General features: G+C 34.5%; 2 protein-coding genes across 9 annotated transcripts; both read right to left on the bottom strand.

The window, feature by feature from the left end:
- Positions 1-108: 108 nt before the first annotated feature.
- On the bottom strand, positions 109-8,346 carry LOC7454825 (signal peptide peptidase-like 4). 2 transcript variants are annotated; one of them, XM_024594947.2, is made up of 15 exons: positions 8,069-8,346; positions 7,140-7,298; positions 6,906-7,017; positions 6,213-6,332; positions 5,869-6,020; positions 5,572-5,754; positions 4,669-4,703; positions 3,843-4,005; positions 3,241-3,294; positions 2,718-2,810; positions 2,499-2,641; positions 1,977-2,047; positions 1,244-1,327; positions 550-667; positions 109-416 (listed from the first exon to the last, which is right to left on the bottom strand). In XM_024594947.2, exons 1-14 carry the CDS (start codon positions 8,201-8,203, stop codon positions 558-560), a joined length of 1,614 nt encoding a protein of 537 aa, XP_024450715.2. In that variant the 5' UTR covers positions 8,204-8,346; the 3' UTR covers positions 109-416; positions 550-557. The 2 variants fall into 2 exon arrangements, with proteins under 2 accessions (XP_024450715.2, XP_024450714.2); XM_024594946.2 differs by having other exon boundaries at positions 109-667.
- A 7,995-nt stretch (positions 8,347-16,341) lies between these two features.
- LOC7494076 (U-box domain-containing protein 33) lies at positions 16,342-21,393 on the bottom strand. Of its 7 annotated transcripts, XM_002301323.4 has the most exons (9): positions 21,083-21,390; positions 20,658-20,779; positions 20,172-20,293; positions 19,642-19,746; positions 19,317-19,452; positions 19,026-19,163; positions 18,174-18,665; positions 16,941-17,693; positions 16,342-16,778 (listed from the first exon to the last, which is right to left on the bottom strand). In XM_002301323.4, the coding sequence occupies exons 1-9, from the start codon at positions 21,267-21,269 to the stop codon at positions 16,596-16,598; spliced, it is 2,238 nt and encodes a 745-aa protein (XP_002301359.1). In that variant the 5' UTR covers positions 21,270-21,390; the 3' UTR covers positions 16,342-16,595. The 7 variants fall into 7 exon arrangements, with proteins under 7 accessions (XP_002301359.1, XP_024451885.1, XP_024451883.1 ...); XM_024596117.2 differs by lacking the exon at positions 18,174-18,665 and having other exon boundaries at positions 21,083-21,393; XM_024596115.2 differs by lacking the exon at positions 20,172-20,293 and having other exon boundaries at positions 21,083-21,232.
- Between the last annotated feature and the right edge of the window lie 383 nt (positions 21,394-21,776).

The following is a 21,776-nucleotide window of genomic DNA, read 5'->3' as shown; positions in this document are numbered from 1 at the left end:
CTTTGTCTGGCATGATCTGAATCATTTAATTTCAATCTCCCTCGTATCGATTCATAAATGTAGAATAGAGAGCATTCATGGTAGGACTACCCAGGTAGGAAGCAATGATTCTTTGTCGTTCAGATTGCAAGATTTGCATCTTTTATACTGCATTGAGTTTACGCTTCATCAAATTGTACACCTAAGAGGGGATAGAATTATATGCTGGAATAAGATACTCCCAGAGTGGCCTAATTACAATGAGATTACATATACGAGGATACAATAACAAAGCAAGGTGTTGGATAAAGCAAAACGTCTAAAGGCCCTGGAACCAATGCTATATTTTCACTATATCATACGATCGAATCCAGCACGAGGCTCAGGCGCCTATGTATAAGGTGATGTTGCAAGTACAAGTTTCTGGTGAATCCGAGCTGAGATAAAAAGATCATTTGCAATTAGTCAAAACTAATTTTTCTCTAGCTTCAGTTCTCAGTCAGTTAATGGCAACAGATATTACAAGCTCTCCTACAACTTGTACAGGTAATTATGACGCGCATTTAAGACCTGTATCACTAAGATCCAGAGGGTTGAAATTGGATGTGCCGGCAGGGCCTTTCAGGCTCTCCCATTGTCCATAATGCTTTCAGATCTCCTCTTTGCTTTCCCAACGTCAAAAAGGTACCTGCATCCACGATTAAAGAATTAATACACATGTTGACAATCAAGACGAACTCAAGGGACTGCTTATCAAGGCCGTTTGCCTGGTTTTCTTTCTTTTCCCTTCCTTCTACCTTCTTTTTTTTTTCTATTTTTTGGTGAAGCAGACCAGTTAAGCATTTTACTCCAAGTTATTCCTTGATTAACTTCCAATATTCACTCTTGATTAACAAAGGCCAATGTTTGATTTAGTCAAGGAATGGTTTTGAGTAAATGCTTAGCTGGTCTTGAGCACCCTGCTCCATGGAGGAGGTGGCAATTGGATTGCTCAGGGTCCTTCAGTTCAGCAGGCAATTGCTTAGGGTCGTTTAATTTCAGCTGACCAAATACATGAATTTGCAAACCAGGGTGTGCTCATGCAAGTACCACAAGTGAAAGCTTGCAAGCAATGGCCAGTCTTGTTTCATAGTTGCCAGGAAGGGGTAATTTCAAGACTTCCACTTGGAGCGGGTGGTTGTAGAATCTTGTTTCTAACTAAAACCTCTCCACTAAAAGGGAGTTGCCCATGGGCTTCACCAATGGTTAGGTTGTGGCTACTTACCAAGGGTGAATGGAACAATGTAAAGCAAAGCTGGCTGGCCATGCCCATCCATCATGTTCAAAGCTACGTATGTTACCAGGAGACCTGCAAATTAACAAATCTTGGACAGTGAGGATGGTGGCTATGAATTACAAAAATATAAAATACCCACAAATTCACAAGCAACATTCGTTTTGATATACTGCTTCAAATAAATTTGTATCCTATAAATCACTCTTTAGTTTTTCAAACTATACAACCTATTCTAATAGAATTTATACTGGCAAATACTTAACTGGATATTGACCTTGATCTCTCGAAGGAGCCTTAATCTCTGATAGTAGATAGTGCAGAAATATATGAACATCTTGTCTTTTTATTCAGGGTGCAAAAATACATCATACTTCTTGAAACACCTCTGAAGCATGAAAACTGTTTGCAAGTGCCTCTATATGCTTCAACAAATGCATGCGTAGCTTTTATTGACCTTCAGTGCTGATCAAAATTTATTGTGTGCGTGTGTATCAGCCATGGAATTCAATGTCATTTTTCTTTATTTCCTCCTCATAAGTAGAATTGAATGCAATTCTATAATTCCCTAAAATTCTTTTGACAGGTGGCCAATATGGCTCATATATGCATCCCAATGATGATTTCTATCAGTTGCTTTTAACTATCAGCTTTCCATGCTTGAGTAACACATATGATGAGCTAAAATTTTATGAACAACAATGGTGTGAAAGCTTTGGCACACCTAAACCATAAGCAGTCATTGCCCACAAGAAGTATCCTGCTCGAAGATTCTTCTTCGCAAGCCAGTCATACCTGCAAAATGACCAGAAATGTTGAACTTGTAAACAGTTAAAACATCATATCAAATCCCAGTCTTTGTGGAACATATCGAAGTAAAAATATCCACAAGTATGATGACAAGAAAAGGCCAAATAAATAGTTCATGGTCCAAGCATCCTAGCCTATTCCAATTCTCATTTGGCTTGTTTGACACTCATAATTTCAAGGCTTTACAACTCCAGATAAAAAGAAGAAAGTACGGACAATTCCAATTAAAGAATCAGTGTTCTGCATAATCATGGCTATGTCATTCTAAACAATTATCAATTCCATGCCCATTATAGATAAACCAAAAAGGCATGACATGAAGGAAGCTGACCGTAATGATAGGTTTTTTTTTTTTTGAAGTGGATTACTTGCATTTTCAAGGGAATTAAGGGAAACTGTCATTAACCAAGTTAGTTACATGGCTTAAGATTCAAACCTTAATGAAAAAGCTACAAGCAATCCTGGTAAGATGATGTCACCAAACCCAATTATGCTATAGCCACCCCAAGGATCAAACATCCGTGGGATTTTCAGTAGCATCGGTATACCATCCTCTCCACTCTTATCACCACGAGCCACCTGTGGGAAGAGGAAAGAAATGAAGATTTGCGTTTTCCATTAATAGATGTAAATTCATCATAGGACCACAACTTACCACAATCATAACACTCTCCTTGAACAACCATTTCGAAACAAAAACCCAGAAGATGTCATACAAGAAGGCACAACTTAGAAGAATTGTTCCAACCTGAACATGATAAAAAAAATTTAACCAAAAGAAAAGAATATACATCAAAATCAGCATCTTGAATAATGTAACCGTAGTAGTTAAAATGCATTTCTCACTATTTTTTATCAAGTACAACAAGATCTTCTAGCATAATGTACTTTGTATTAGCTAATAATTTATATGCCATCAAATTCTTTGTATCATGGATTTTTAATTTGACCAAGATTTTAATGGAATATGACCTCTTGCAAATTATAGCCCTAAGTTGAAGACAGATGTGAAAAAGATTAAAAGCAAGTTTCCAAAGAAACTAACAAATATCGTTACAACAGCCACAAACTCAAACCTAGATAATCTTGAAAGGCTAACAATGAAAACAAAAAAGGGTAACGCTAGAACTGTGCAATGGAAAAATAAACAACTAAAGAATGGATTCTCTCATGATCACCTTGAGATTTGGCACACGAACGATCTGAAGAACTGTAATGATCAGAGCAATACCCTGGTTCATGTAGGAAAAAAGAGAAATATTAGAGGGCCTCTTCCAATCAATTTGCACTGACATGGAGAACGTGATAAAGAAAAGATAAACAAATTAAGCACTTGAAGTGACAACGACAAACAAACTAAATCGGTTGGAAATCTTTCCATAATGATGGAAGTGTTGTATCTTTAATTACCTCAAGTTAGTTTTTCACTGGTAAAATCTGATATTTAACTACAAATTCCACACGTGCTTCCATATTTAGTTAACATCAATATGCAAGTAATGTAATCAGAGTGTGCCCGATTTAGATATGATATTTCCCTTTCACCTTTCCAACTAAAAACTGTGATTAATAATAGTAGAGAGATTATTGGCTTGATGACGGTGGAGTGCTGGAGCTATTTAAGAGAGGGGAAACAAACATCATATTTTCCATATATGAGAGTAATGATAAAACTGTAGGCAGTCAAGTGGTTGTGTTCTATGGTCTGAAACTTCCAAACTATGTACATATGAAGAGAACTGAAGCTAGAAGAGCAGGGAAAAAACAAAAATTGTCTTACAAGGATATCTTGACCTATCCAGGCAAAGGAGATAGAGCGGAAAACTGCCCAAACAACAGCAAATGCTATGCAGAAAGGAGAGACTGCCAGTGTTAGATACGAGACAGCTCCAAAGAAGGGAACTTTAACAAATGATTCCCCCGCAGGTTGAAACCATCTGAAACTATATTTGTTAGGTGTCAGTTGCACATTCTACACGAGCTTTGAAAAAAGATGGAATTTAACAAGTGTAGTAAAAGACAAGAATGGAAGAATAAATAACAAAAGAACACAAGTAATGTTGCCGAATGAGGATAACATAATTCTTATACTGTAGGTACTGAAAGAAATAAAAGATCCCAATTTCATTGTTCTGCTCACATCTAATGTTGCATAAGGCAGTTGCCAATTTTTTTCTTTCTTTCTTTTCAAAAAAATGCATGATAATTGCATATGGTCCTCTGACTAATTTTATCAAGAATGAATAAAAATAGTGGCAAGTTAACACTGTAGGGTTGTCACGCAGATAATCATCTTTTTAGAATCAACATGGACAATTGTTTGAGGTACAATAAAATGAGCTCTTAAGAAAACAGTCCAAGACTTGGAAAGATCAATGCTGTTTCATTTTTTCATATAACAGTTCCCTCATTAAATAAATAAGAGAGAAAGCAATAGTAATAGGAAAGCTAAAAACAAAGTGCCAACATAATCAGGCAGTACAGGAAAATAAAAAAAATGTTTGAAGAAGTTATGCTTCTTGTCCCTATCACACGTAAAAATTCACAACACACAAACAATTATGTTGGGAGTTCAAATGCCGAAAAAGGGAAAAAAATACACATACCATGATAACAAAGCAGCCAAGCAAGTTTGCAAGCCCTATAAACATGAAGAGATTTCAAGGTTCAACATTCACAGTAAAATGAATCGACAATTTCAAGAAATGTTTGAAAGATGTATGGGAACTTGGGCACTTAGAATTGGCCCTTGTTTCACCAATACATTGATTATTTGATGTTTGAAAAGGAAATAAGACAGGCATTGAGGAATAATTTTTCACTGACATTTTTTGTGTCAGTTCCCCTTTGTGAAAAATTGAATTGCTTTCCAGCAGTTCGAAATAACAGCACCATATGGATTGGTTTTATTAGAACATGATGTTTTCAACTCATAGAGTCCTACAATTTGATGCCTCACTAACTGGAAATCATGGAAACCTTAGATCAAATGTGTTTCTCTGAACACTATACATGGATTCTAGTACTGAATATAGATAAAAAGGTGTAATGACAAAGCAACTTCCAAAGAACTAATGCCCATAACAAATGTATCGTGTAGAATAGTAGTGTATCAAAGGCTTGAAAAGTTGAAAAAAAGATAGAACAAAAAGAGATAGTCGCAACCAATTTAGACCTAAATTTCAGTGACAAGCATAAACTAAAAGGACCACATGTGAAACCAGTAAAAAATAATCATGACAGCAAGCAAGTGTGATGACAAAATTTGGTTAGACCTTTGGAAAGATCTCGGATGAATACACAGGTTTAAAAAGGAGTAGCATAGTTCTAGAAAAGACTGATTGGAACTTCCAGCAAAAGCCTGAAATAAAGGATGGCACCTTATAAATTTGAGAATCCTCAAATTATTTTACAAATGCATGTCTGTGTCTCCATTAAAAAAAAGAAGAAGTAAAGATGGCAGGTACATTAATAAAAAGGAATTGAGCATCAAAATATAGAAGACCCACCTCCACTCCCCCAATGCAAAACAGAACCACCAGAACCTCGATAAACCAGTACGACATAAGTTTGTAAAGCATAACTAAGAAACAAGAAGCGATCACAACGAAGAGAATTGCAGATGTCGTGTTGATGTTAACAATACCACTGGAACGGACACCATCCATATGAATCAATTCATCCAAACCATCCTGCAAGCGCAATGTCAACCACATATCACTTGAAAAAAATCAGGGATCTAATTCACCAAGGATCACACTTGACAGGAATTGCAAAAATTTAGCTGTCTAGATGCCCAAAATGACCTTCAATAGCTTATCCTGCTCTATAGCAGCTTCTCTTGCACTCCATGCAGACCAGTAAGAGGCACATAAAATGGTACCGACAGCCATAAGCCATAAGAACACTTCTGCAACATCCACCACTGGACGTCGTGGTGAGTATAGCTGCACTTTAACTGGAAAGGAACATATGGAAGTGAAAACAAATGAATACCCCCATTCAAATGAAAGCCAAGGTTTCATGTTTAGGTTTTATAATGATACAACCATTTCACGTACAATTGCATCCAAAGAAATGAAAAGGCATATCCAAATGTGCCACTGATATAAGGGAATGAGGGAATACATTACTATAGAGAAATGCAAACCTGATGAGCTGCTCGTCAAATATTTTTCCAAGCTTGCACCAGCATCTTGTGGGAGCATGACAGAAGCAATGCCAATCTTTACATCAGTTTCATTGACTTCACAAACCATCTTGAACAGTTCTACAGAAAAAAAAGTTCCAAGAGTAAACCATGAAACCAAAAATGCAAATATAATCAGCATCAACTTTTGTTCATTAAGAAGCCATGGTAATGGTGAATTCACCAATTTACTTTGGTGACACTCCTCACAAAATATTTACATTTTTGAAGAAAAGAAATCAGCTTCTGATGTTTCTAATATGATAACAGCTGTACAGTTCCACACAAACTCCTGTATATTGAAGGGAGTTGATGAGACATTTCAGAGGAAATAAATTTCTTCTAAGAGTATTAGTTTTATAGAGCCAAAAGCAGCAGAGAATAAATGCATTTTTGGCAGTAGCACAAACGAACAGATATCAAGAACAACAGCACCAGCAAGGATATAGATACCCTGTTGAGAGAGAAAGAGAAAGAAAGCAACGACATTTATATGCATCAACATAAACAGAACATGATGAGTTAGACAGATCAGTTATTTCAGTCTTAAGCTCCAGGAGATCTTATTCATAGCAGCATATTGGCATGCATGTCAATTGAGAGGATTTTGAACAGATACAATCACAAAGATGACAAAATGTTACACGCAAATACCTGTCCGGTTGTTTATGATGAGAATAGCTGAAGCACCAGCATCTTCGGCAACATTTGCCTTTGTTGTGAAGCTACAGTTACCTCGGTGCGCCAATATGATCTCCCCTGAAAGCTACCAGGCAGCGAGAAAGTCCAATTTATAAGAAAATGAATAGAAGAACAACATTTTGTGTAATTAATTAAACCTGAGCAAGAAGAACTGTACAAATAGATAAAAAATAAAAAAAAATAAACCTTATTTTTGGGTTTGCTACAACAATCAGGAGGGTCAGCCAGGGCAAGTATAAATAAATTAGCATGTTTTTCCTTCGATTCCAAAGTGAGACCAAAACGAGCACCGACACCAACATACTCAATGTCTTCTACGCCATTAATCCAAGTTGGTACTTTGACCTATAAAATAAAATTCAATAAGAAATAACGTCCAACAACATTGCCTTAAAATCCCACAAAATTTTTAATTCCTAAATTCAATATTAAATAAGCCAAAAAAAATGCTTGTCAAAATTAATTTTTTTAGATAACAAAATATCTCATTAATTAAAACAAGAACCATACAGAAATAACTAAGAAACAGGGCAGAACAAAACTGTGATAAAATTAATATTAAAATTAAATTAACAAAATAAATTAAAATATTTATTTCCAAATTATTTCTTGATATTCAAACAGAAAAAGGTGGGAAGCATATAAAGCGGATATCCTCTGAAACTCTACTGTTACTGTTTTTAAAAAATCAATAAAAAACTCAAGTTTACACAATTTCCATGATTTTCTCAGCAGCCAATATAAAGCGGATATCCTCTGAAACTACTGTTACTGTTTTTAAAAAATCAATAAAACACTCAAGTTTACACAATTTCCATGATTTTCTCAGCAGCCAAACAGAAACCAAGAGAGAGAAAAAAAGAATTAAATTAAAACAAAACACTTCAGAAAATTGAACTAAACAATTCAATTCAAGCGAAGCTAAACAAAGTAACTACTACTTCGCATAAAAAAATGAAACTAATTCATCACAAAAATCAACCACAGAAAAGCAAACAGTTTCCTCCAGTTTCCTTTCATCTCTTCAATTTTTCAGCATCCAAACAGAAATCAACAAAAAAAAATTGAAAAAAAATCTTCGAAGTGAAGTTAGGGATTTTTCTTTGAAGCTTTACCAGAACGAAGTTATTTTCACAGCCAGGCCGCTTAGGAGCGACGTCGTCGTGGTGAACTATATCACCGGCTGATCCCAAACAAAAGCTTGAAGCTAGCAAAGCTATTAACAGATATACCTTTTTATAAGTATCCATTTTAAACTACATAATTTGAAGTGTTTTTTTAGGGTTTCAGCGGAGAAAGGGAGGAGAAGGAGGAGGTGTGAAAGCGCAGAGAGAGAGAGAGAGAGAGCTTGAATTCTCCTTGTCGTTTTAGGAGGGAGACATTATAAAACGCCGTGTGGTAACCGTTATTGAGCTGGTAATGCTTATTGTTTTTTTTTTTCTTTTAGTTGGTGGGTATAATGAAACGCATTGCTAAGAGCGTGTCAGCCACGATCCTGAAATTTCATAATATCATTAGCGGTTTTTTCCTTGGGGTGTTGAAAGTATGGTTGAGGTTGTTTTTTAAAGTATTTTTTATTTTAAAATGTATTAAAATAATATTTTTTTTAATTTTTAAAAATTATTTTTGACATCAGCACATCAAAATGATCTGAAAACACTAAAAAAATATTAATTTGAAGCAAAGAAAAAAATAAAAAATATTTAATTTTTTCAAAAACGTTTTTGAAACACAAAAACAAACAGGAGGACATAGTTTTGGAGCTAATGTAGCTTGTATAAATTGAATAGTTTATCATACATTTACTGCCTAAATTATTTTTTCCTGTTCAAATATCCTTAATGTTATTTTTTATTTAGTGCATGAATTCTTAAATATCTCTTTATTTAAATATATGTTAATATAATTATTAAATTAATGCTTAATTAAAAAAAATAAAGATTCATACATTTAATATATAAAAAAGTAGAGACATTTAAATAGAAAAATAAAAAAATGCACACCAATATATAGTATTATAGACTAGAAACAATCTACTATTTAATTACTAATAATTAGTTCAAAGCTAATTTGATTCATTGTTGAATTGAAAAAATAATATTACATCCATGTGCAGTAGAAGTCTATATAATATTTAAATACTATTATTTTCACTTCACATAATTCTATTTATTAACACTATTAAGGTCCCTTGTATCAATAATGACTATGATATCAAATAATGCTTAATACTGTTAATTAGACCAAAGGGAGAGAAATCATAATATAATTATTCACTACAATTAAATCCATAAAAGTGATTGGGTGAGAAAGAATTCATATTTTAAGATCATTCCAAAAAAAAAAAGTTTATGGATTTATAAGATCTCTTTTCACTAAAAATATTTACTTTACCAATCATGTCACAACAAAATAGTGACATGCCACCATGATGGTTTCACCCATCATTTTAAATTTATCCCGGTAATCAACTCAGTTTAAGACTCGAGTTATAGATTTAATAAGGTTATTGAGTTATTCTAAGTCAACTTCTGATTTTTTTATAAAATAAAATGATATTATTTTTGAAAAAAAAATAGTTAATATGTTGAATAAATTAGATTTTTAATTAAATTTCCTGAGATTTTCCTTTCTTTTATTTTTTTTCAAATCTCATTTAATTCTAGTTTCAAATTAAATAAATTCTAAATCAACCTGTGAAGCTGAGGCTGTTTTTAAAATATGATTTCACCTATTAACGGAAAGGCGGTGATAAAAAGCAAAGCGCGTGGGACAGTATTTTTCATCTTCAATCAAAGGTCACCGCCGGGAACTGTGCGAAGAGATTGAGAGTACCGTATAGGCAGACAGTACGGATAGGACGGCTGGATTAAATTATAATCTGATTCTTATCTTCTGTGTTCAAATCCACCTAAATCCACCTAAGCCTATACACGTTGCAAATAACTATTGCGTTGTGAGTGACATTTTTAACCCTTTAATGGCAGTGTACCAATATTCTCGGAGCACGTATTATGGTTGCTGGATCTGAAAGGAGTGGTCAGTCCATAGATTTTTCGGGAGGCAATACGGCACTAGGGCAAAGAAAGGGGGTCCCCCACATGTCTGGTCAGCTCACTACAGGAGGAATCACACGTGGGCTTCATTAATTTCAATACACCCTTGTATCTGGAGATTAGTTCTGGTGAGCTTGTACGGATATAATTTTAAAATTGTAATTTTTTTTAATTATTATAGTAAATTTAAATTTACCAGAATAATATCATTTTTAAAAAAATTAATGAGATAATATAGTTGATATTGATGATAATAAAATCATGCCTTCTATTCCTGAATTTGAAGATGCTTATAAGTCTAGTTTTATTATTTTTAATAATTAGATACTTAGTCATATATGTATGTTAGGAGGGTCTGAGTTAGAGGTTGGATAAATATTCAGTAGTAAAAATGAACTGATTAATGCAGTTAAATAATGACACATTGTAAATTCACTCGAATACCGAGTCCAACAATCAAACTCAATATTTATTCATTTACAATTTATGCAAGCACCTGAATATAAGTAATATTCTTGTGGGGATACCATTAAAAGTCGGATTCATTTGAGATGAAAAAGGTAAAAGAGTTGATCACATGTGTTTCAACTTTTGTCAAAGAAGATCATCATCAATTTGATGCAAATTTTTATTGTCAATGCTATATGAACCCTTGTGGTGAATAAGTTTTCAATGATGGTCGTAAGCGTACAAGATAAAATAAATTGCATTACAAATATAAAATTTCATATGACAACGTATGAGTTGCAAAACAGAAGGTCATTGAGCATCCTTTTGGTTCACATGAGAAATCTTTTGAAAAATTACGAAGGTTGTTGTCGACAATAAAAGAATCAAATCCTGGAACAATTGTTGAATGGACGTGCAAAGGGAATCTTGATGATAGTACAATGATTTTTGGGAGAATGTTTTGGTCATTTGGATCTTGTGTTGAAAGTTTCGAATACTGTAAACCACTCATCAGTGTTGATGACACACCTTTGCATGAGCGATATGATGAGAAGTTATTAATTGCAGTTACTTTTGATGCAAATATTGGGTTATTTCCTTTGGCTTTTGCAATTATTAATAAAAAAAATAATTATAATTAGAGATGATTTTTGCTTTGCTTACAAAGATATGTTACTGGTGATAGACCATGTATATGTATAATATCATATAGATATTAACTCGATTTTATAAGTATTTTTATTTGTATTATCTTTGATTGTTTTTAATAAACAAGTTCAGTGGACACAAATAAGTAAATTATCTTGAACTACGTCAATCTCTCATTTTTCCCACTTTCTCTTTTAGTTATTATTAACAACTTTTTTTTATTTATTTGCATAGATTATTATTGGATGTTTGGATAAACTTTTTGATTCACAATTATAATTTTTTTATGTAAAGAAACATATCAAAATAGCCTTTATACTCAAGTGTTTTTTCTTTTTTTAAAAAAATTATTAACCACTGTGGAGTGCCTATCAAATCAAATTTTTATTTCCATCTAATTACTTTTTGTTCCCTTGTTTTTTTAGATTTTTTTTTCATGGATTCATCTTTTGAACATTTGATTTATTGGCAATTTGACTTCATACGATCTTATCATTTTACAAATATTTTTTTCATGAAAAAAATATTGGTTTGGTAATTATTTTAAATTTCTTTTCTATGAGTCTATCATTATCTCATAATTCAGGTCACCAGTTTTGCATGTTATTTTTTAATATAAAGCTTTTTAGGATGGTTTTGTTTGTGTTTGATTTTTCAAGAAACTAGTCTAATTCATTTATAATTATTTTTTGATTTATATAAACAAAGTTTATTTTTTAAAATAAAAAATATTTACTTTAAATTAACATTGTCGATTTGTTCGACCTTGCATAATTTTTATAGAACATGAGTTTATTCAGTCATTTCTGTTTGTATTTATCTTTTAGGTCATGAGTTTTTTAAGATGTGAATTTATCTTTTATTGATTTAAGTAAACAAGTTTAGTGAACACAATCGAGTGAATGTCTCATTTTGTGTGATTGAATATCTTGATCTGCATTCATTTCTTAATTTTTTCAATTTCTCTTTTAGTTATTGTTAACAATTTTTTTTCATTTATTTACATAAATGGTTATCGATTTATTTAGTTAGATGCTTGCATTGTCTTTTCAATTTACACTTTAAATTTTGTTATGTTAAAAAACACATTAAAGCAGCATATATACCCGATATTTTTTTGAAAAGAAGACCCTCGGCTTAGCGTGGGTTAAATGACTAGTTTTTAATGCTAGGTGGGCATGTTAAAATTACATATCCAATGTGTTGGTAGTGTGTTTGAAAATAATCCAACACATGTGTTGGCATTTCATCGGAGCAAGCTATACAAAAAACATGTTATTCATGTATTTTTTGAACCATTTGTTTAATAAAAGACGTTACACTTCATCAAATTATTGTTGTTTAATATTTAAAAAAACTAATATTATACAAGTTATGTGGACGCCTTATTCATAGGAAAGATTGGCAGTTGCTTTGGTTGTTTGCACTAACAGGATGGACATGTAGACATCAGTGGTCCTACTATTTATTTTTTGAGATTGTCGAGGTACATTGCCCAGACCAGGTAATATGACAGTTCAGCTACAGACAACATATTCCAGTCGACATCGACATGAGTGATGCATTACATGCCATAACTTGTCAAGATAAAAATGATGATTATAACTGGTTAAGCCGACAAAGAGCATATATTTTATAGTGGGATGCACGAAGGAATGAGATATTTACAGAGATGTATCTCATGATTATAGAAGAGTAGTGTATGATTTGGTATATGAGTATCACACTTTGGGTCATTACTTTGAATCCCATCCAGGTTCCTCTACCTGGATACATGCAGTACGAGCAATATACCCAACGAATTCAAAATCTCATAAGTAATCAAATCTTTTTGTAATTATGAAATGCTAAACGTTGGGTTTTATGTATTGATTTTTTAATTTAACATTAATATTTTATTAAGATTAAGTTGATTTCTTACTACGGGAAGGTCGAAAGATCGTATCTTATCTTTGTAATACTAACAAAAAAAGAAGTTCACATTGTTGCATTCCAATGGCTAAATATTTGCCGCACTAAAGTCGATATATTTAGAGAGAGGTTAACTCTTGATGATGTCGTTGCAGAGGATGAGGCCACTTAGGCAAGTACAGGAACTGAATCCAATTATGCTTCTAATGAGCTTAGATCATCCAGTAAATTTTTTTATTTTTTTAAAATTAGTTTTGATATAGTAAATTATTTTGATTTGAAAACATAAAAATTATATTAATTTAAAATAAAATTTGAAAGTACTTTTCAACCGCAGTGTCAATTATACTGTTAAGGTATTGATATCCTACGAGTTGTATGAAGATTTTTTTTTTAAATTAAAAAAACTATTTAGGCTGTGAAAATTCAATGATATTATCAGTATACTCGGTCTACCTTAAATGAATTAACAAAGAAGGAATGAATCATGAAAAAAAGAGTAGCTGAGAGATGTCTGCACCATAAAAAACTTCGTTCACCAAAACCCACCAAGAAAAAAATGAGAGGCGCTTTCCACAAAATGATAATTCTCGGAACCAAAACCAATTTATTATTTCTTACCTTGAACACCTATAAGATATAATAAAAACCCAATTAAACTCTCTTTTTCTCCTAAAGTAATCCAAAAAATCAGTGTAAAAACTAAAACTCAATTCAAATATCAAAAACTTCTCGACATCATATTTAATTTTTCATGGAAGTTGAAGGCAAAAAAAAATCCAAATAGAACTCTTTTTCTTGGAAGGAAATCATTAAAATCAAAATATATTGATCTTTTTCATGGTAGAATCAATCAATTCCAACTTATAATTTTTTTTGTGCGTAAATTAAAAATTGAATTATAACTCTTGGGAATATATATCTTCCATTAATTTGTCACACTTGATCCCTGAGATGATAGACTAGTTTGGTCCTCCATTCTGTATTTGTAAGGAGCTGCTGCACCACACGACCTGCGGATCAGTGTTTAGCTCCACAACACGAAATCAAGTCTCCAGTCCCAAGTAATCTTACTGTTAGTTTTGATTCCCAATCAGTAAATCAAACTTGGGAGCAAGAAATAATTGTCAGAGTGCAGTAGGGTCGAAAGGAAGCATGGCTTCGCGTTCAACTTAATTAACTATCCCATTGAGGAAAAACAAGAGGTCAGACGAGTGGCATGCACGGGTACAAGGCAGAAACCCACAGCAACATGAGACATACTTACCCACAGCAACCTCCATTGCACTCAGGAGGGGTGCTTGTCTAAGGTCTCCCCAAGCGGGAGAGCCTACGTTATAATTTGTGGTAGAGGGGGCTGCGCAAGTCGCCGCCCCTGCCCAATTCTAGTTACAGAAGCTGAGCTTGGTCCTGGTTTACGGCCAGTTATTGAAAGATGCCCTTAATTGGTTGCAGAGTAAGGTCACCGCTTGAGTCAATCGCTCTTGTTTGCATCCTATTCCTATCTGCTAAACATGTATATGATTTTCAACCCTCCTCCTCCTCCTCCTCGTCATCATCATCACTATGGTACTCTTCAAAACCTCTTCTTTTCGCTGATAACTTTCCGTTTTTCTCCAAATCCTTGAACATTCTATCCTCCTCCTTAAAATTCCACTTAAACTTCTTTTACCTCTCCTTTTCATTCCTACAAGCAATTCTTGAGGAAATTTACTTTTCTTGAGCTCCAAGTAATCTGAAAGCTGGCGCTTCTTTGATGGCTTTATTCCAAACCTATCAGAAAACCTTTCGTTTTGGAAGCCTTTTAGATGTCATTCTCTCCTGAGTTTTCTTGCAGATAGTGTGGAGAACTTTTCCAAAATTCTGTAAAGCTGACATCTTAGCGAGCCAGAAATCTTTGTTGTACTACTTTTTTCTTAGTATCTGTTTCAAAAAGAGAATCTGGCAGGTCCGGTAAGACGCAATTATATATCATCTGGGAAAAGAACTGATGGCTTCTGGTTCTGGGGTAACTTGCTTGGATGGAAGTGCCCACCGTAACCACGGCCACGCCAGGACATTGGGCGGTGGAGATTTGGGAAAATCTGAGAAACGGGATGGATAGCGTGGATGCTTGGGAGATAGGGTTTTAGGGGTTTCTCTTTTTAACTGTGCAACTGGTGCTCAAATACTGAGGTGATTGCACAAAAAATTTCTCTGCTTGTCTTGTACTAATTCTCTTACTTGTACATGGTAGTTGGTACAGTAAAATATGAAAAAATTTATTTTATTTGATAAATTTATATATTTTAAAAAATAATTAAATATTATTTTTTATTTTAATTTATATTGAATATTAAAATTAATAATATTATAATAACTCTAGTTATGAAATCCAGAATGACTCAGCGGGTTAATCTGAGATCTGAAAGACTTAGAGCCTGAACTAGTTCAAGTTTTAAAAAAAATATAGGAATATTGATTAGACCCGATCCTATAAAAAATCTAGGTCAACTCGTGACATAAGATAAAACAGGTATTTCTGAATTTTTGTGGTCAAAATAAAGTTGCTTTTATTGTTATTTTTATCTAGGTCAACTCGAGTTGAGTTTTAAAAATATGTTAATAAATGTTTTTGTTTTTATCTTTATCTAGGTGAACTCAGGTTAACCCTTTCAACCCATGACCCTAATCTTGCATCGAGTTGACCTTCTAATAATGTTTTAAAACTATAATAATAACTATTTTTATCCTTATGTTGACCTAAATCAACTCAAATCAACCCTCACAACCCGTAACTTAGGCCTTGTCCCGAGTCGATCCTCGAGTCATGTTTTAAAATTATGATAATAACTATTTTTATGTTTACATTAATCCAACTCAACCAAGGTTGACCCTCCCAACCCGTGTTCTAAGTCTTGCCCAGAGTCGAGTTTTAAAACTATGATAATAATTATTTTTATTTTTATATTGACTTGAGTTAACAATCGACCCAACTCAAAACTTACACCTGTTTTATACCAATTTTTTACATTAAATTTTAAAATTATAATGATAATCATTTTTAAAGCAAGAATAACCTTCTCTATTCAAGATTTAGAGACCTGGACTTGTCCCTAATGAACCCCTAAATTAAGTCACCATTCATCAATCAAATTGACCCAGGTAAAACCTATCAAAAGCCTGTTATTTTTTTTTATATATATAATCTTTTCCTCGTTTTGATCCTTTTATAATGTTTTTGATTTTACATGAAAGATAGTAGTCATTGCATAAATAAGAAGCCTTTTGTCAAGAATTGAACAAACTTGTGGTACCTTTTTTTCCCACTAAAACCACCTAGCTTGAACAAGAAAAAAATTAATTTTTATCTTGTAAAATCCAAGTCCATCTTTATACAGCACACCAAACACACGTTAGGAACTTAAAATCCATTAAAGAAACTACCAAGAAAAGAAAGGACATGGAGGACTTAGAAGGCAATAAATGAAACTAATATTTTGAGGGTCCAGCATCATCAATGGGAACTTCAAACATAACCGACTGCAAAGTCGTAGCTTAGGGATAGCCATGTCTCTGAATATAGAATGAAGGCATTTTAATGCTGTTGTAGCCACTCCTGAATTACAGAACGAAGAGCATGGTTAGGGATAAGTTCAAAGCGTTCAAGCTCCAGGTTTGTCATTGGTGATGTATCATGGCCGCTCTCCAGCCAGCCTCTCAAAGCCTCTGCTTCATAAGTAAATCCATCTGCCGCAATGTGAGGATCTTGCATAACTTCCTGCAAACATTTGCAACGTTAAGATAGAAGAGTGAGAGAGAGAGAGAGACATGCACTTAAGAAAGAAGAAACTTTCTGGAATTTCATGGACTTGGGAGGATTAAGTCCCAACAGATGAGCACCCCATTGATGCTAATGAAATATTAAAAGTAATGGAATTGCCTGTAAAATGGGACAGATGAAATAAGGCGGAGGCGTTTGACATTGTAGAGAACCAAACTGGAATCTTGATAAGGGCCCACAAGAATCTCTCATTGGTTCTAGCACACTCCACACTTCTGAGGCAAGGTCAGGGCGGCTGCTTCGTTCCATTTGACAGCATTTCAAAGCCAGACGAGCCAATTGCATGGCTTGCACAAATGGCCAATCCCCAGCTAAGGGATCTATCAAGGAGGTCAGATTTTCCTCATCTATCACATCTCTGATTTCCTTTACCAGGCCAAATTCTGGTCTCCCAGTCAACAACTGTAAGAGTATGATTCCAAATGCGTAAGTGTCTGACTTGGGAGACAACTCTCCTGTTGTAAGAAAATGAGGATCCAGGTAGAGAAAGGTGCCCTCTGGATCAGTTTTGTGATATTGCGTGATGTTTCTTGTGTTGTGATCAGCTAGACAGATTCCAAACTCACTGAGTTTACATGAGAGATTGGCATCAAGGAGTACATTTCCAGGTTTTAAATCACCATGCACAATGCTTGTAGGAGTACTGGAATGAAGAAATATTAGGGCAGAGCATAACTCAGTGGCTATGCGTATTCGGACTTGCCATGACAATGGTGGAGTGTTGCCTTCACAATTGAGGCGGTCTTCAAGGTTTCCGTTTGGAAGATATTCATAGATTAGAGCACAAGCTTCAGAGCAGGCTCCGATGAGAGTGACCAGGTGTGGATGCCTCAACTTACTCAATACATCAACCTGAACAAAACAACAGATCAAATTTTGCTTTATTATTTCCAAATCTTTCTATGCTAAATTCCTAGACAATGAAGTACTAGCAAACATGCATCTGTTCAACGCCTGCAGAAGATAAATCATCAGGATAAAATAATTAATGGACAGCCTGGAACTTAGAGATATCTTTTTCCAGCTTCTTCCTTGTTTCTGCCCAATAGTCTGATCAAAACATTAGTGTTAACATAAAGCTCCAATTCAGAAAAAATGTCCCCATAAATTTGTTTTACACAGATACCATGAGGAGGTTTATGATTGCCAGACCACAACCTAAGGAGCCGTAAAGAACCATAGGTAAATGGTAGCCTGTCATTTTCCAAATATGTTCGAATAAAAAAGCCCAATACATAGGTATATCAGAAATAATTTTGGTAACTTCTTGCATGATAAAGAAACAGACCATTCCGGTAAATACCATAGCGCATTAATCTCGAGAATTCTTACCTCCTGTTTAAACACAGCATGCCCCTGCATGCTTTCTGGGTTCAGCATTTTTATAGCTACTGGGGTATGACGAAGGAAACCTTTATAAATGTTCCCGTACCCACCTTCTCCGATCTTTACTGATGGGTCAAAATTGCGAGATGCTTCCTCAATCTCTGACAAAGAGAAGATAGAAAGAAGCTGATGAATATGCATGCTCGAGGCATCTTCTGCTTGCTTTTTTGAAAGTTCCTTAACTAACTCATCTCTTTCTTCCTCATATTCCTTACACTGTTCTGCATAAGCAAGTACTTCGTCACCCAACTCTTTTATCTTATTATCAAATTTTGAACGATCAGTCTCCCACAATAATCTCTGATCAATGGCAACCAAATGTGTTTCATCTCGTTGGTCCTTCGTTCTTCCATGCTCTTGTTTTTCTTTTACTAGTGCTTCCTCGGTTTCTTTCCTGTGCCTTAACTCCTCGGCATACAGGCTTCCCAATACTTTGGCCTGAAACAACATTATTAGAGGTCTGAATAAGACCACAAAGGTTATACAAGCTTCTGTTTCGAGTTTGCCGGTCCTTCAATTCATAGGGACAACACAAGTTTTTGCAAATCGCATGGGCTGAATTGTTTCGTTAACTAACATATATATGCAGTAGAAAGAAGTTTTGAATAACTCCTAATAACAAGCATTTTTCAGTTGATTTTATCCACCATTTATATGTAACGGTGGTTGGGTGGTGGCACTTCTGATAAAACAAGTATGTTGCTTGTTAAGAGGTGAACATTACGCTCTTGTTTGTCGTGCATAAAATAATCATCTCAATTAAAGAGGAGAAAAACTGCTTTAGAACAAAGAAATTACCTTACGAAGAGCTTTGATGGAAGTCTTTTCAGCTTCCCCTCGAATTAGTGACTCTTCAAATGCTTCTCGCTTAAACTTTTCAGCCTCCTCCATGGCCCGGTCCAATTGTTTATAAAGTTGTTCAACACTATTCTGTTCCTGTAAACAAACCACCGAGTCTATGAAAAATGTTTAGTAAATATCCTAAAGAAAAAGCTAGAACAATTTCATAATAATCAATATATGAATGGAACCGGTTTAACATTGTGTGCATGTGGCCTAATATTCCATTATTGAGATGTTTCCAAGTACCAAAGCATCAGGAGTATGTAAATCACTCTCTTCCTCCATATCGGGAATTTCACTTAATTCTAGCTCAAGTCCAGTAATCTCCCCACTTATATTTAGTGTAAAAGGATCCAGGTCAGCAAATGCATCTGTAGAAGTCCTGTAAGTGTAGGGAGAATGACAGTCAGCATTATTCGACACTTAAAGACGATCAAGTCGCTTGGATGTACTTTAAGCAGCTGTAACTTGGAAGTACATTCACTCTGATAGATTATTATTTGAGACTGCATTACATCCATGTACACCCAATGCTATCAGAACAGATTGACATGATATTTGTAAAGCATACCCTGTGTGTATGAGATGCCCCTTGCAGATAAACCAAATTTGACAGGAAGAAGGTGCACACTGTTGGACATATTTGGCCTTTCTGGACTGGAGATCCATCATTCCCCTGCAATTTTAAGGCAGATTTATGAGCAATTTCATATTACTTCATAATAGAATTTGGAGAAAACAAAAGGAAAATAAAAACTGGAAACTCTGGTGAAGGACATAGAAAGTCCAGAACAAATGTGAATTGTGGCCCTTCTGCAGGCTCTATACCATTTTGTTTTTGTGCACTTTACTTCTTATATCTTCTAGTGTGACTATTCTGATACTCTGCATTGTCTCCCAATGATTTCATCGCTGGTCTAATCAGCATAAAAAATGCATGGTACAGTTCATATGATGGAATCCATCAAGGCAGCATGCGGAAAAAAACCTAGCTCTACAGAGAGCATCATCCAGAATCCAGTCATTCAGACATCACATGATTTTTTTTTCCCAATGACATCTGATTTTGATGAAGTACGATGCTAAAGTTATGGATTGTACTCTGAATAATGTCTTTCAGCAGCTGCACCCATAACAAGTTTCTTGATAGCGTGCTGGTACATGAGTTCCACAATCCCCTTTCCTATGTCATCCTTTTCAATGTAAAGCTTTTCTGCATGGACCTTCAAAATAAAGTCATAAATGCCTTTATGCATCAGTTTTGAGGGTTCATTTCTAATGTGAGCAGTTCATGTTTACAGTTTCTTGGAAACACTGACAGAATTTTGAAAGATACACTTGGAAGGGCAATCTTTTCAAGGGAAGAAATTTTTTAATTCACCTTTTTAGGGAGATACCAGAACATAGTTTTATGTGTTTCAACAATTCAGTCCTATTAACAACTGAAAGCAAAGGAGATCTCAAAAATGTCATAAGCAAAGAAAATCTTATGCCATTTCTGACAAAGCGGGGACAATCAGTATTTGCACTGAAATTATTATAAACTTTAAATGCCTACAAGTAAGAGTTAACAAAGAATATGCATACCGCTGCTCGGTGACACAAGAGAAGGTAATCATCCAAGACCTTGTGCATAATCTTCCTTTCAAGTTCACGGAATTCCCTCAGTTCATGTTGTTCAAGTCTGCTAGCTGGGAAATTTCCACCAACTGCATACCAGAAACAAAACAAATAAACGTATGGCAAGAGACTGATTTGATCCAGGTCTATGGGTGAAACCCATGTTTTAAAATCCAACAAAATTTACATGCTCAAACACATTATCAAAAACCTTTAAACCAAAAATCAGGATGATCAGAATCCATAGCGAGCGTCAAAATTTTCACTCTTCACCAGAAGAACGTTAACATATTGAATATGGAGCGTATTGTTAAAAAAGACAGATATGCATAAAGTTGGTTCTTCCATGGCATGTTACTCGCGCACAAAACAAAACTGACATATTTACTTACTCAAGGGGATCATTTTTGCAGGCTGGTGAACATGAACAAGGCAAACTTTCTTGATAGAAAAATTCTGTAATGCCCATAACAAAGTCGACTTGCTTTCTCCAACATCCTTTCCCACTGCAACATACACTATATCATCAATCGCGAGTGACATTGATTCCTCTGAGATCTCAGCATCTATTGTTGCCATTAAAACTCTCACCCAGATAATCACTTGGTCTGAAACTGTAGGAGCAGAGTGGTATTAGCTGATTAGTCATGTACAAGGAGAGAATTTCCAAGCAATTTCCTGGTCAATCTAAAGTAAAGTCAACAACAAAGAAATAAATCAGCATCTTTAAAAGGTCATTAGGCTAGCCTTTTGACGTCAGCCCTGCGTTGGTGAAACAATCATGCATTATGAACTTTTCAAGATGATTCAATAAAGCAATATTATTTTTCTAATCGATAAACTTAAATTTAATGAGTATAAAAAAACTTCTTAAATACTTAAAACTTAATAAAATATAGGCCTAGACATGTTGTTTAGACTCAATTGCTCATCAGGCCAATCTTTAAGCTTAGTCCACAATAGTAAACTCGATCTTCTAGCTGACCTCATTGATAATGAGCCCAAATAATACAAGGCAACCGTTTAAGGGCACATGCCCAGCATCTTGGTGTTGGCATGTCGAGCATATTGCGAAGCACCCTATGT

The sequence above is a fragment of the Populus trichocarpa genome, chromosome 2 (assembly GCF_000002775.5).
Source record: "Populus trichocarpa isolate Nisqually-1 chromosome 2, P.trichocarpa_v4.1, whole genome shotgun sequence".
Lineage (NCBI taxonomy): Eukaryota > Viridiplantae > Streptophyta > Magnoliopsida > Malpighiales > Salicaceae > Populus > Populus trichocarpa.
This window is presented reverse-complemented; position numbering and strand designations above follow the sequence as displayed.

Bases quoted from the DNA above. Each gene is read 5' to 3' on its own strand.
- LOC7454825 (XM_024594946.2), bottom strand. From the start codon at position 8,203: ATGGATACTTATAAAAAGGTATATCTGTTAATAGCTTTGCTAGCTTCA. The intron at 4,006-4,668 runs GTATGTGTATTT...TAACAAATATAG, and splicing joins TTGGCTGCTTTGTTATCATG to TTTCAGATGGTTTCAACCTG. The intron at 3,295-3,842 runs GTAAGACAATTT...TACATGAACCAG, and splicing joins GGATAGGTCAAGATATCCTT to GGTATTGCTCTGATCATTAC.
- LOC7494076 (XM_002301323.4), bottom strand. From the start codon at position 21,269: ATGGCAACAATAGATGCTGAGATCTCAGAGGAATCAATGTCACTCGCG. The intron at 19,747-20,171 runs GTACAATCCATA...TTAAAATTGCAG, and splicing joins GCTGAAAGACATTATTCAGA to GGGAATGATGGATCTCCAGT. The intron at 19,164-19,316 runs GTACTTGGAAAC...GTTTGTTTACAG, and splicing joins TACATACTCCTGATGCTTTG to GAACAGAATAGTGTTGAACA.